This window comes from Neovison vison, chromosome 8, assembly GCF_020171115.1.
Source record: "Neovison vison isolate M4711 chromosome 8, ASM_NN_V1, whole genome shotgun sequence".
NCBI lineage: Eukaryota > Metazoa > Chordata > Mammalia > Carnivora > Mustelidae > Neogale > Neogale vison.
In genome coordinates, this window is record NC_058098.1 from 114,410,173 (window position 1) to 114,425,403 (window position 15,231).

General features: G+C 38.8%; 1 protein-coding gene across 1 annotated transcript in view; it reads left to right on the top strand.

Annotated features, from left to right (window-relative positions):
* Window positions 1-15,231, top strand: part of LOC122915475 — a 30,434-nt gene continuing 15,203 nt past the window's right edge. The window contains exons 1-4 of the mRNA XM_044262242.1: window positions 1-144; window positions 13,819-13,897; window positions 14,524-14,578; window positions 14,791-14,886. Of these exons, the coding sequence (XP_044118177.1) occupies window positions 1-144; window positions 13,819-13,897; window positions 14,524-14,578; window positions 14,791-14,886 (374 nt within the window). The remainder of the gene's footprint in view (window positions 145-13,818; window positions 13,898-14,523; window positions 14,579-14,790; window positions 14,887-15,231) is intronic.

Here is a 15,231-nt window from a genome sequence, read left to right on the forward strand (position 1 = left end):
ATGGCACTGATTTGGGGGCTGGCCATACCTCCTCCGTCATGTGTCAGCCTTCTACTACTATTTGGTTTCCTCGTTTGGGGGCTTTGGCTGCTCTTCTCTGGGAGACAGAGCAGGGAGCAGGTGGCAGCCAAGAGAGCCTCAGAGGTATGTGATGCAACCTCCCCTGGAAATCCACTGCTGCCTGTCCCTGCCTCTGAAGCACTGGAAACGCCTACCTCTTGGGCCAGGGGAGGAGCTGGGTGGAGGGAGAGGGGAGCTGAGACAGTGCCCACGGATGTCTTCCTGTAAGTGAGAATCATGCTCAGTCCTGTTCCTTTCTGTTTATTTCAGCAAACCTTGAGCTCCTATTATATATGGTGGCGCACTAGACATTGAGGAAAAATGAAACCCTAACCCCACCCTCTAGGAGCTCTAGGTGAACCTGGAGAGACAGATGGATATATACATAATGAAAGAGAAAATGATAAGAGTTAATAGAAGTATAAATACTGCTGAAGAGGTTGGAGGCAGTCTTTTGAAGCAGGGGGATCTAGAAAATGCCTCCGGGGGAGCTCAGGTTTGAATTGTGCTTCAGAAGAAGGGAAGGGCTTTGAAGATGGATAGGGTGGATGGAAGAAAGTAGGAAAGACTTTCCAGATGGAAGGAATGGATTGAGGAAAAGTAGGGGAAACTGAAGAGGGTTGGATATATTTGGAGAGAGGACACCTATGTGGTTGGAATGTAGAAGTATAGGGAGGTCAGTGAGAGAAAAATCTGGAAAATTGACAGAGGTGACATTGTAGAGGGCTTTCAATGCCAGGCTGAAGAGTATATATATATATATATATATATATATATATATATATATATATAATCTCCATTCTATTGCAATGGAAAGTTGTCAAGGGGTGCCTGGGTGGCTCAGTTGGTCTGTGACTCTTGATTTAGGCTCAGGTCATAATCTCAGGATTGTGAGATCAAGCCCTGCATCATGCCTTGCGCTCAGCAGGGAGTCTGGCTCTCTCCTTCCTCCTTCCTCCTTTCTCTCTCCCCTCCTCCTGCTCGACACTCACTCTCTCTCTCAAATAAATAGGTAAATCTTAAAAAAAAAAGATGTCCAAGGTCTTTTTTTTTTTTAAGATTTTATTTATTTATTTGACAGACAGAGATCACAAGCAGGCAGAGGCAGGCGGGGTGAGGGGGAGGCAGGTTCCCTGCTGAGCAGAGAGCCTGATTCGGGGCTTGATCCCAGGACCCTGGGATCATGATCCGAGCTGAAGACACAGGCTTTTAACCCACTGAGCCACCCAGGTGCCCCGTCACATTTTTTTTTAAGAAAGGAAATTTTTATATTATTTTATTATTTTAAAATTTTAATTGCAGTATAGCTAACTTACAGTGTTATATTAGTTGCAGGTGTGCAATATAGTAATTCAACAATTCTATACATCACTCAGTGCTTATGCAGATAAGTGTCCTCTTACTCCCGTTCACCCGTCCCCCACCCCCCACCTCTGGTAACCATGTATGTTCTCTGTAGTTAAGAGTCTGTCTTTTGGTTTCTTTATTTTTCCTTTGTTCATTTTTTTTGTTTTTTTAAGTTCCACATGTGAGTGAAATCACGAGGAATTTGTTTTTCTCTGACCAGCTTATTTCAGTATTTCTAGCGTTATACTCTCTAGATCCATGCATGTTGTTGCAAATGACAAGGTTTCATTCATTTTTTTCAAGAGTTCATTCATTTTTATGACTGAATAATATTCCATTGTGTGTGTGTGTGTGTGTATCACATATTCTTTATTTATTCATCTATCAATGGACACTTGGAGTCCTTCCATAATTTGGCTATTTTAAATAATGCTACTCTGGGGACACCTGGGTGGCTTAGTTGGTTAAGTGTCTGCCTTCAGCTCAGGTTATGAATCTGGGGTCCTGGATTAAGCCCTGTGTCAGGCTCCCTGCTTCTCTCTCTCCCTCTGTCCCTCCGCCTCAACCATGCATGCTCTCTCTCTCAAATGAATAAATAAAATCTTTTAAAAAAATAATGCTGCTATATACATAGTGGTACTATATCCTTTTGAATTAGTGTTTTCAAAGTTTCTGGGTAAATACCCAATAATGCAATTACTGGATAATATAATTCTATTTTAAATTTTTAAAAAGATTTTACTTATTTATTTTAGAGAGAGAGAGAACATGAGTGTGGGGAGGGGCAGAAGGCGAGGGAGAGAATCTCAAGCAGACTCAGCCCTGAGTGTGGAGCCCAACGTGGGGTTTGATCTCATGACTCTGAGATCACGACCTGAGCTGAAATAAAGAGTTGGACACTTAGCTGACTGAGTCACCCAGGCACCTCTCTTTGGCTCATTTTAAGTGGATTATTTGGTTTTTGGAGTGTTGAATTGTGTAATTTCTCTCTATATTTTGGATACTAACCCTTTATCGGATATGTCATTTGCAAATATCTTCTCCCATTCAATAAGTTGCAGTTTAGTTTTGATGGTTGCTTCCTGTGCTGTGCAGAAGCTTTTTGTTTTGGTGTAGTCCTAACAGTTTATTTCTGCTTTGCTTTCCTTTGCCTCAGGAGACATATCTAGAAAAATGTTGCTGTGGCCAATGTCAGAGATCTTACTCCCTGCGCTCTCTTTCAGGATTTTTGTGGTTTCAGGTCTCACATAGAGGCCCTTTACCGGTTTTGAGTTTATTTTTTGTGTATGTTGTAAGAAAATGGTCCAGTCTCATCCTTTTGCATGTAGCTATTCAGTTTTCTCAACACCATTTGTTGAAAAGACTTTTCCCCATCACATATTCTTTCCTCCTTTGCCAAAGATTAATTGACCATATCATCATGGGTTTATTTCTGAGCTTCTATTCTGTTCCATTGATCTGTGTGTCTGTTTTGGGGCCAGTACCATACTATTTTGATTGTTATAGCTTTGTAGTATTATACCTTGAAATCTGGGATTGTCACACCTCCAGATGTGTTTTTTTCCTCCCCCAAGATTGTTTTGGAAGTTTGGGATCTTTTGTGGTTCTGTACAAATTTTATGATTGTTCTACTTCTGTGAAAAATGCTGATGATTTTCTTTGAAAGGGATCACATTAAATCTGTAGATTGCTTTGGGTAACATGGGTATTTTAACAATATTTGTTGTTCCAAGCCAGGAGCAAGGACTCTTTCCATTTGTGCCATCTTCAGTTTTTTTAATCAATCTTTTCTAGTTTTCTGAGTACAGGTCTTCTACTTCTTTGTTTACTTCTAGGTTAAGTTTATTTCTAGGTCTTTTATTATTTTTGGTGAAGTTGCAAATGGAATTGTTTTCTTAATTTCTCTTTCTATGGCTTCATTATTAGTGTATAGAAATGCAATGAATTTCTGTATATTGATTTTATATACTGTTACCTTACTGACCTAGGACCACAGTTTGAAAGTGAAACTTTAAAATAACTCCAGTAAGTGTCTGTGGCAGTTGTCTGGGTAGCTAAGCCAGTTGGAGACTGTTAACGAGGTAGTGGGAAGGAGGGAAAGGGAATTAAAGCAGAATGGTAGGAGAGGCATGGATTCGTTCCTCAGATGTTGACCAGCCACCACCACCCTGTACAAGGCACTCCTTTAGGCTCTATGGATACAGCGGTAAATGGAAGGGACAGAAATCTTTGCCCTCAGGGGACTATTGTGACAAAAGTTTGGATGAGAAAAGCAAAGCAGAGAGAGAGAGAAGGGACTGAGTCTGGTTTTTTTCCTGATCGGACCTCAAATACAAGAGTTCATGATAGATATTATCACTGTTTTCCTACAAGGACTATATTCATCTTTGTATTCCCTACGCCTAGTATCCTGCCTGACATTTAGTAAGTGCTCCTTGGGTGTTTGTGAAATGAATAAATGACTTTTCAATTTTAACCCTGGACGACTGACAAGATGATGGCATTTTGAACAACATAGGAAACATTAGGCAGAACTTGTGTGGTAGGAGGCTGAATATTAGCTATGCCATTTGAAGTGCTTATAAAATCTATGTGGACATGTTCACTTTGCCGCTCAAATTAATTGTCTAGACCTGTGCTACCCAGTCCTGTATCCACTGGCCACGTGTGGTCATTCAAATTTAGATTAACCAAAATTACATACAATTTAAAATTCAGTTCCTTACTCGCACTGTGGACATTTCAAGTATCACATGTGGCTAGAGGCTATCACATCGGACAGAGCAGATCTTGGATATTTCCATCATCATAGAAAATTCTATAGGACAGCATTAGCCTATATTCTAGATCTTGGAGGTGGATCTAGTTATCAATATATTTGGCCACAAAGTTCCTTTCAGTGTTTTTTCTTCTCAGAAACATCTCTCAAACACAGCAATCCCACTTGCGTATTACTGTCCTCACTAGGACTTCACCTATTTACGGTATGCTGGCTGGTCTCCTACCAGCTTTTTCCAGCCTAGAGCATAGAACATAGCCCTGGCTTTATGGAAGAGAAACCACACGCACAGAGCATCCCAGGGCTGACTGTGTCACTCCGCCAAAACTGACCGAACCAACAAACAAAATCTCTCAGCACCCCACCACCTGCAGCAGCTTTTCCCAGCCTGTTCGGACCCTCAAAACTTTTGTTGTCAAAATTTGTCAATTCCTTGGGAATTTATACATCGCTTTATCTCTTTTTCATAATACATGATAAGTGACATTAGGTATATAATATTTTCATTTTAAAGCAGCATGTTTTTTAAAGTTGCAAAGTTCATTTTAGCATCTTTAAGAGGAAGAGAAAAGACAAATGCCCACTTTTCTCCATGTAGCAGGCATGAAAGTTAATTGACTTTAACAAGTGTGCATTGTTCCAGAACACTTAGATATAAGAAAGGGCAAATATAGTTCCTTGTCCACATGGAGCATAATCTGCTTTAAGCCTCCCATGACCTAGGTTGGCTAAAAAGCCCAGGGTCAGTTTTTCCTCCCCCAACCTTTGTATTGTATGGGAATTCTGGAGCCTTTGCAGTTTATCCCAAATGGTGGAAGGTCATGTCCTTTTTTTAAAAACAAAGATTTTATTTTTATTTGTTTAGAGAGAGTGTGTGCGCAAGCAGGGGGAGGGGCAGTGAGGGGGAGAGAGAGAGAGAAACCTCAAGTCGGTTTCCCACTGAGCATGGAGCCCAATGTGGGGTTGATCCTATGACTCTCAGATGAGGACATGAGCCCAAATCAAGAGACACTCAACCAACTGACACACCCAAGTACCCAGAGGGTTAGGTCCTTAAACCATGGGGGTAACTGTTGCTTTTCATCTTTGCCATCTGAAGGCAAAAACTGTGGCTCAGGGGCGCCTTTGGCTCAGGTCATGATCTCAGGGTCCTGGGATCAAGCCTCGCACCGGGCTGTCTGTTCAGCAGGGAGCCTGCTTCCCCCCAACCTCTGCCTGCCTCTCTGCCTACTTGTGATCTCTGTCTGTGAAATAAATAAATAAGATCTTAAAAATGTGCCAAGCTTGATCACAGAGACCTTTGTTAAGACTCCCAGTCTACTATCTAAATAAATAAATAAGATCTTAAAAATGTGCCAAGCTTGGTCACAGAGACCTTTGTCAAGACTCCCAGTCTACTATCTCTGAGGTCCTAGGACCAGGAGGACCTAAATCCCACCAGGCTCAGGGCCTCATTATTCCAGTGTAACTGTAGCTGCGGCATTGTTTCCATGTCAGGAAACCGGCTTCCTATTCTTCTCAACCCTGGAAACACCAAATACTAACCTCCAGCACCATTCAGCTTAAAATCCTCCACAGGTTTAGTCTTATATGAGGGGTGTCTTTTAGGTTCTTGCCAATTTTTTCACCAGGCAAAACTTAACTCCTTGCTGTGGATTAGGAAAACTAAATCCTTAAGAACAAAGGCCTGGCTCCCCTCTTTGGGGAGGGCAAACGTTCATTCCTTTCCCAGAAGGATATATAGTGTAAATTCCTCAATGTCACCTTGCTACATAATTAATAAAATTTCTTAGTACATATATATGTAAAAAACCCTTTTTTGTCAAATACACTTTTCATTCAGGCATAATTGTAAACAGCAAAATGCATAGATCTTAAATGTACAGTTTGATGAGTTTTGATAAATTTATACACCTATGAACTAGCACCCCCAGTCAAGCTTATAATACTGCCATAACCCTAGAGAGTTCCTTCATGATCCTTTCCAGTCTGTTCTCCTCCCGTCCAGAGGCAATCTCTATTCTGATGTCTACAGTCATGGATTAATTTTGCCTCGTTTGAACCTTATAAAAATAGAATTATACATGCACTGGGAGATGAATGGAAAAAGACGATGTGATATACATATCCAATGGAATATTATTCGGCCATAAAAAAGATTGAAATCTTGCCATTTGCAACAGCACAGGTGGATCAGGAGAGTATAATACTAAGCAAAATAAGCCAGTCAGAGAACGACAAATTCCATACGATTTCACTCATATGTGCCATTTAAGAAACAAAACAAAGGAACAAAAAAAAAATGAGAAAGACAAACCAAAATACAGACTCTTAGCTAGAGAAAACAAACAGATGGTAACCAGAGGGGAGGTGGGTGGGAGGAAGAATGAAATAGGTGAAGGAGATTGAGTATACTATCTTGATTCTTTTGAAGATTATTTTTTTAAGTAATCTTTATACCCAACACGGGGTATAAATCCCAAGATCAAGAGTGACACACTCTACCGATTGAGCCAGCCAGGCACCATAAGAGTAGCTTGATGAGCTCCAAGCAATGTATAGAACTGTTGAGTCACTGTATTATATACCTGAAACTGAACATAACACCGTAAACTCTGCAGGAGTTAATATTTAAGAAATAAAAACAATAATTTCCTTCTTGCATCTTGCATTTCAAAAAGTCAGTTATTTTTTATACTTAAAATGTATATAAACTGTCTATAAAATGTAAGATAAAGTTTCAAGATGTTAATTGTAAATGATACATTGTTGATGTGGAACCCTGTTTCTGTTGGAAGTATGCCTGGCCATGTGCTATGTATGTTTAATTTTAGTAGATGATACCAAACAGTACTCTAAAGTAATTATACCAATTCATACTTCCATTAGTAGAGTATGAGAATTCTAGTTTCTCCACATTCTTGTTAACACTTGACCTTGACCATCTTTTTAAGTTTAGCTACTCTAGGTAGTGTGTTTGGCATTGTGTTGTGGTTTTTGATGTGCATTTCCATGTTTACTAATGATATTGAGAAACTTCGTTATGTTGGTCATTTGAAAATCCTCTTTTGTGACCTTCCTGTTCAATTTTTGGGCCCATTTTTAATGATTGGATTGTTAATCTTTTACTTACTAATTTGTAGGAACTCTTTAAATATTATAGACATGAATTGTGTGTCAGATATAGGTACTAAAAATAAATCTTCCCACTGTGGCTTATCTTTTCACTCACAGTGGTATGCTAATGAACAGAAGTTCTTAATTTTAATGAAATCCAATGTATTGGTTTTTGCTTTTATGCTCAGGGCTTTTTTGTCATTTCCAATGTAAGAAATTTTTGCCTGCCCCCAGGCTGTGATAATAGTCTTCTATGTTTCTTCTAGAAGCCTCCCCCCACCTTTTTTAAAAATTTACATTAAGGATGATGATCCATCTCAAATTACTTTTTTGTGTATGGTATAAGGTAGGGATCAAAGTTCTTTTTTCCTCCCGTAGAATTATCCAATCCCTCCAGGAAGGCAGGGAGTGGGTGAAATTAGAGAGCCATTCACCTTGGGCAAAAAATTTATGGGGCATCAAAAAGCTTAGTAAACAAGGCAATATTTAATACAATATTATTTAAAAATAAAAATTAATGTGGAAAATTTATGATGAACAAAATACCAAAATTTTATTTTATTTTTTTTAAAGCTTTCATTTAGTTATTTGACAGAGAGAGATCACAAGTAGACGGAGAGGCAGGCATAGAGAGAGAGAGGGAAGCAGGCGCCCCATGGAGAAGAGAGCCCGATGTGGGACTCGATCCCAGGACTCTGAGATCATGACCTGAGCCGAAGGCAGCGGCTTAACCCACTGAGCCACCCAGGCGCCCAAAATACCAAAATTTTAAATCTGACCCTACACTTACATGACTACCTCACCATCACACTCTAAACTCCAGTCGTTTCTCCCAGCACCATTTATTGAAAAGACCATCACTTTTTCTCTTTCAATTGCGTTGATTACCCTGTCATAAATCATATAAATGTACACATGTGTGGGTCAATTTCAGGGCTCTTTATTTTGTTACGTTGGTCTGTCTGTCCTTGTACTTCACTGTCTTTATTAATGTGACTTTGTAGTAAGTCTTGAAGTTTGGTTGTGTCTTACAACTTTGATCTTCTTCAAAATTGTCTAGTTATTCTACATCACTGGCATCTCTCTCTTTTTTTTTTTAAGATTTATTTTATTTATTTTAGAGAGAGAGCATGTGCCAACATGCAAGCTGGGGGAGGGGCTGAGGGAGAGGGAGAGAGAGAATCTCAAGCAACTTCCTACTAAGTACAATGCTCAATGCAGGATCACAACCCAAGCCAAAACCAAGAATTGGACACTCAACTGACAGAGCCACCCAGGCATCCCAGGTCATTGGCATTTCTGTATTTTTTAATTATCCTGTTAATTGTCACACAAAAATATTCAAGATTTTTATTGGAATTGCACTAAATTTATAGGTCAGTTTAAAGATAATATAGTAAAAATAATGAGTCTTCTGATCCATGAATGTGTTTGTCTTTCCATTTATTTAGGCCTTTTTAATTTCTTTTAATAATATTTAGCTTTCAATAAAGAGGGATTTTTGGAGCTATAGTAAATAATTTTTTGTCATTTTAAGGAAAATTTTAAACAAATCAAAAGCACATAGAAGTGCATAATAAGGGGCACTTGGGTGGCTCAGTGGGTTAAAGCCTCTGCCTTTGCTCAGGTCATGATTCCAGGGGGTCCTGGGATCTAGCAGAGTCCTGAGTTGGGCTCTCTGCTCAGCGGGGCGCCTGCTTCCCTTCCTCCCTCTCTGCCTATCTCTCTGCCTACTTGTGATCTCTGTCTGTCAAATAAATAAATAAATAAATCTTTTTTTAAAAAGTGCATAATGAATCTTCATGATTCCATAACCCAGCTTCAACTCTGACATTGTTTTGACAAGGCAAATGTCGGGTAACATAATTTCATTCATAATTAAATATGTGTTTCTAAAAGGTAAAGATTCTTTTAAGAGAAAATACTTAATCACAGTATCATTATATGCCTAAAAATTTAACAATAATCTTTGAGTACCATCAAATATCCATCAGTATTCAAATACCAAATGTATCATAAATGATAAAAATCATTTTTTACAGTCTGACTCAAGATCTAAATAAGGTTCACATATTGAGATTGGTTGGTGTGTTTAATTCCTTATAATTTGTAGATTCCCTACCTCCATATCTTTCTTTCTCTCCATTTATATGTTAAAGAAATGGATCATTTGTCCTCTAGAGTTTTGCAGGCAAGATTTTACTGATTTTTTTTTTAAGATTTTTATTTATTTATTTGACAGACAGATCACAAGTAGGCAGAGAGGCAGTCAGAGAGAGGAGAAAGCAAGCTCCCCGCTGAGCAGAGAACCCTATGCGGGGCTCAATCCCAGGACCCTGGGATCATGACCTGGGCTGAAGGCAGAGGCTTTAACCCACTGAGCCACCCAGGCGCCCCAAGATTTTACTGATTAAATACCCATGTTGTTATTTAATATGTTCCATTTTTCTTCTCTATTTCTTTAAATGGGGTCTTCTCTATTTCTTTAAATGGGGAAGTTGGATCTAAGACTTATCAGAATTACTTCTTTGGAGGGATGGGAGACAATTTCAAAGGTCATGATGATTATTAGGAGGGACACAATGTCTGGTATTTTATTTTATTTTTATTATTATTTTTTAAAAGATTTTATTTATTTAATTGGCAGACAGAGATCACAAGTAGGCAGAGAGGCAGACAGAGAGAGAGGGGGAAGCAGGCTCCCCACTGAGCAGAGAGTCCAATGTGGGTCTCGATCCCAGGACCCTAGGATCATGACCTGAGCCGAAGGCAGAGGCTTTAACACACTGAGCCACCCAGGTGCCCCAACGTCTGGTCTTTTAAATGCTATTTTCTAGGGGCACCTGCCTGGCTCAGTCAGTAGAGCATGTGACTCTTGATCTTGGGATAGTAAGTTTGAACCCCATACTGGGTGTAGAGATTATTTAAAAATAAAATCTTAAAAAAAATTTCATTTTCTAAATTATGTCAACACTTCAAAATAGGGTGCCTGGGTGGCTCAGTTGGTTAAGCAACTGCGTTTGGCTCAGGTCATGATCCTGGAGTTCCAGGATCGAGTCCTGCATCAGGCTCCCAGCTCCACAGGGAGTCTGCTTCTCCCTCTGATCTTCTCCCCTCTCATGCTCTCTCTCTCACTGTCTCTATCTCAAATAAATAAATAAAATCTTTAAAGATTTTTTTTTTTAGTCATTTATTTGACAGACAGAGATCACAAGTAGGCAGAGAGGCAGGTAGAGGGAGAGAAAGAGGAGAAGCAGGCTCCCCACCGAGCAGAGAGCCGGATGCGGGCCTCGATCCCAGGATCCTGAGATCATGACCTGAGCTGAAGGCAGAGGCTTTAACCCACTGAGCCACCCAGGCACCCATAAATAAGATCTTTAAAAATTAATAATAAATACCTCAAAATAAAATGGACTTTTCAAAAAAAAAAAGGGTTTTCTATATTGACCTTTTATCTAAAAATCTTGCTAAATTTGCTTATCAATCCTGAAAATGGATCGGCAGATGCTTTTCCAAAAGCATTTTGTGATTCCCTACACAGTCACATTCTCTGCATATGATAACTTTATTTCTTCCTTTCTAATCCTATGACTTCTCTTTCTTTTCCTTGCTTTATTGCATCCTTTATAGTATTCCCAGTACTGTATTCAGTAGATACTGGGGATTTTCATCTTCTTTTTTTATGTAGAGGAAGGTTTTCTTTAATTCACCATTTATGCGTAATGTTTGCTATGTGGTTTTTGTAAATACTGTTTAGCAGATGAAGAAAGCTCCCCTTTACTTCTGGTTTGCTAAGAATTTTAGCATGAATGGGTGTTGAATTTTATCAAGCACTTTTTCTGCCTCTATTTAGATGTTCATACGATTTTTCTTGTTTATTCTATTAAAGTGCTGAATTACAATGAATTTTTAAAATATTAAACCAACTGTGAATTCCTGAAACAAATATAACATGTTTGTGATACTGTTTATGATCCTTTTTTTTTAATTTATTTTTTTTCATTAAAAAAATTTTTTTTAAATTTATTTTCAGCGTAACAATATTCATTGTTTTTGCACCACACCCAGGGCTCCATGCAATCCATGCCCTCTCTAATACCCACCACCTGGTTCCCCCAAACTCCCACACCCCCCCCCGCCCCTTCAAAACCCTCAGATTGTTTTTCAGAGTCCATAGTCTCTCATGGTTCACCTCCCCTTCCAATTTCCCTCAACTTCCTTCTCCTCTCTTACTCCCCTTGTCCTCCATGCTATTTGTTATGCTCCACAAATAAGTGAAACCCATGATCCTTTTTATATATTGTTGGATCAAGTTTGCCGATATTAAGTTTAGGAATTTTGTATCTGTTTCCATGAAAGAGACTGACCTGTGAGTTTTCCTTTCTAATAATGTCTTGATCAGATTCTAGAATCAGGGTTAATTCAGCCTCCTAAAGTAAAGGGAGAAATAATGTTTCTTTTCTACCTCATTAGCATAACCAAGGCATTCCTATCACTCAGGAAATTCCCAGTGTTTTTGAAGCTCTGAGTCAGGAGTCTGGGACAAACACCAGATGTGTTCTTTATTATAACTCCACACAGACACACACATATATAGACACACACACACACACACACACACACACACATATGGGGTTGGGGGGGAGAGATTGAAATTGGCTGATATTAATATATTTGTGGAGGCTGATAAATCCCAACTTCTTGAGGCAGCCTGGAAACTTAGGCAGGGTTTCTATTTTCAATCATTTTTTTAAAAATTAAATTAAATTATTATTTATTTTTAGAAGTATTTTATTTATTTATTTGACAGAGAGAGAGAGACAGTGAAAGAGGGAACAAAAGCAGGGGGAGTGGGAGAGGGAGAAGCAGGCTTCCAGCTGAGCAGGGAGCCAGATGTGGGGCTTGATCCCAGGACCCTGGGCAGAAGGCAGACGCTTGACGACTGAACCACCTAGGTACCCCTAAGCATCCAACTCTTGATCTCAGCTTAGGTCTTGATATTGATCTTTATCTTGATCTTAGGGTCATGAGGTCAAGCTCTCCATTGGGCCCAGTATGGAGCCAACTTAAAAAAAAAAATACAACTGATTTTTGTGTGTTGATACTGCATTCTGTAACTTTGCTAAATTCGTTTATTCTAATTGGGTATGTGTGTGTGTGTATTATTTATGGTTTTCTGTAAATAAGATTATGCGTCTATGAATAGAGATAGAGATTATTTAACTTTTCCTTTCCAAAGGAAAGGATGGTTTTACTTTTCTTACCTAATTGCTCTGGTTGGAGTTTCTAGCACAATGTTAAAGAAAAGTAGTGAAATTGAGCATCCTTGTCTGATCACTACCCTAAAAGAAAAGCTCTCAGGCTTTCACTATTGAGAATGATATTAGCTATGGGTTTTTCATTAATACCCCTTACTATATTGAGGATATTCCCTTCTATCCCTAGTTTGTTGAGTGTTTTTATTTTTTTATTAAATCATGAATAGGTGTTGTATTTTGGCAATCCTTTTTCTCCACCAGTTGAGATAATTGTCCAGCTTTTTTCCCCTTTGTGTTATTAATGTGGTGTATCACATTGATTGACTTTCTTATGTTGAACCACCATTCTTGGGAGAATTTTTGCTTTTAACACTTTAATTCAACATTGTTTAGCTAAAACATTTGGCAATACTATGAATAATATTATGTAGGCTCTTATAATACACTCTCCGAGACTGATGTCATGATTCAAAAGGGAGAAATAAAAATTGTTTTATTTGAAATGGTAACAAATGTAATTCTGCCTTTAAAGTGACCTGGAACATGCTTGCAAAAAACTCAGGAGTTTACGTTACTGATCGGGAAATTCTGACCTAAAGGATAAAATAAAAATTCCATCATTTGGCAAAATCTGTCTTCCACTTCTATTTTCAGCTTTTTTCAGCAAATGTGCACCTGACACTCATGACTTTACAATCTTCTTGGTGATGTTGCTTTTGACTTGCCTGGAATGCTCTTTTTTCACCTAAAAACTTTCTGCTGATTCTTCAGACTCCAGTACAAATGGCCACTTCTTGAGTAACTTTTCCCATTTCTCCTAGGCAGTGAATCCCTGTCCTTTTATTCTCTAACACTTATATTTCTGTTATATATTTATTAATATATCTATAAATTTTAATTAATTTATTAATATATTTAGATGCTTCTGTTCTATATTTATTTACATAGGATTTATGTGTTCTATATTTACCACACTGTATTATAACTTAGCTGTTTAGACATCTGTTTTCCCCATTAACGTGAATTCCCAGAATACAGGGGTCATATTTATCTTTGTAGTCCTAGCACCCAAGCTAATGCCTAGAACTTAGTAAGCCCTCATTAAATGATCTATGAATACATGAATGGGGTGCCAGTTGTGCTGTGGTTATGGACACCAACTGGATCAATATTTGTGTCTGTAAGAGGAAATGTGCTCTTGATTCTCTAATCTAGAACATTTTCTGATTTTATTTTTTTCTCTTTGTGCCTCTCTAGACTTCAAAGCAGCATACATTGAAAAAGATCCAGAAACTCACAGGTCAGAAAGATCCTATCCTTTATTCTTCAGCTCAAGGCTAATGACAAACCAACTGTGGGTCTGCTTTAAAACTCCAGACTTTAATAACAGGTTGAGGGAGGGAATTTGAAAAAGATTACGTAAATGAAAGAAATGTGCTTATTCTTTCTAGCATCTCCAAAGATGCTAGATTCTTTTGAGCAACCTCCAAAGAGCTGTAAAAAGATTGATAATTCTTCCTATGCTTCCTTTCCCCATGCTTTCTTACCTAATTTTCCTTTTGTGTAGAACTCAAAGTATCAGGAAAGAAATTTGGTGAGATTAATGTTTGGTGCAGGAAGTTCCGATAACTTTTTCCCCTGTCATAGGCACTGGATAGACTCCTTTGGGGGAAAAAAAAATATGTGTTATGAACTTTGGTTCCCCTACTCCAACTCCCTACTCGCATGATTGTTCCTGCTCTTTCCAACAGCTTCATCTACTCCATGGTGAAGGCAGCATAGTAGAGTTCAAAATATAAAAACTTGAGTCCTGGGCTAAGTCTGAGCTCTACCACTCATTAACTTAATGATCCTAGGCATGATTTCACCTTTGTTTTCTTATCTATAAAACAAGGGGGTGGAACAAGGTAGAGGTGGTATCAACAACTAGGGTGCTAAAAGCTTCTTTACCTCTGCTCCCAGCTTCCCAGTGGGAAGAAAATCTTAGGATGAGCTGCTCTGAAGCTAATCAGACACAGTGAGTAGAGTTGACCTTCACTATCTATTCCTCCTTTCTTCAGCTTACTCTACTGATAAACTCTGTAGGAGTTAGGAGAAAGGTACCTAGTACTGTTTTACTTCCCTCACAATGATAGCTCTTCCTTTTCTAAGTTAAGTCACTATTCTTATTGGTTTCCTTACTAGTACTTTAATATCACTTCAGTGACATTGACCTACTCTGGTGTCCAGTTTTTCAAGTCTCCCTATGGGATGGGCCCAGGAGTATGTACTCTGGTCAATGGACAGAAGTCTTCAACAGATCTTCCAACATCTGGAATGTGCAAGGTCAGGGAAGGTCATTTCTGGTAGGAGGTTGGGTGGTGGAAGTTTTTGTTTTTGTCTTAAGTAAACTCTACTTGGATTGAATTGAATTCTTGAGATCAAGAATTGCATGCTCTACCAACCAAGCTAGCCAGATGCCCCAAAGGTGGTAGAACTTTTAAGAGGGAGGGAGGAAGAGACCGAAGAAGGGAGGCAGTAAAGAGGGAAAGAGGGAGGGAAAAAGAGAGGGAAAAGAGAGATTGTTAGTTGGTTGCTTATTTACTTAGTTTGGGCAGTGAGGATAAATTCTGGGTCCAAAGGTTTAGTCCATGGATCATTCTGATTGGAATGGAGACCCATACCTTCCTC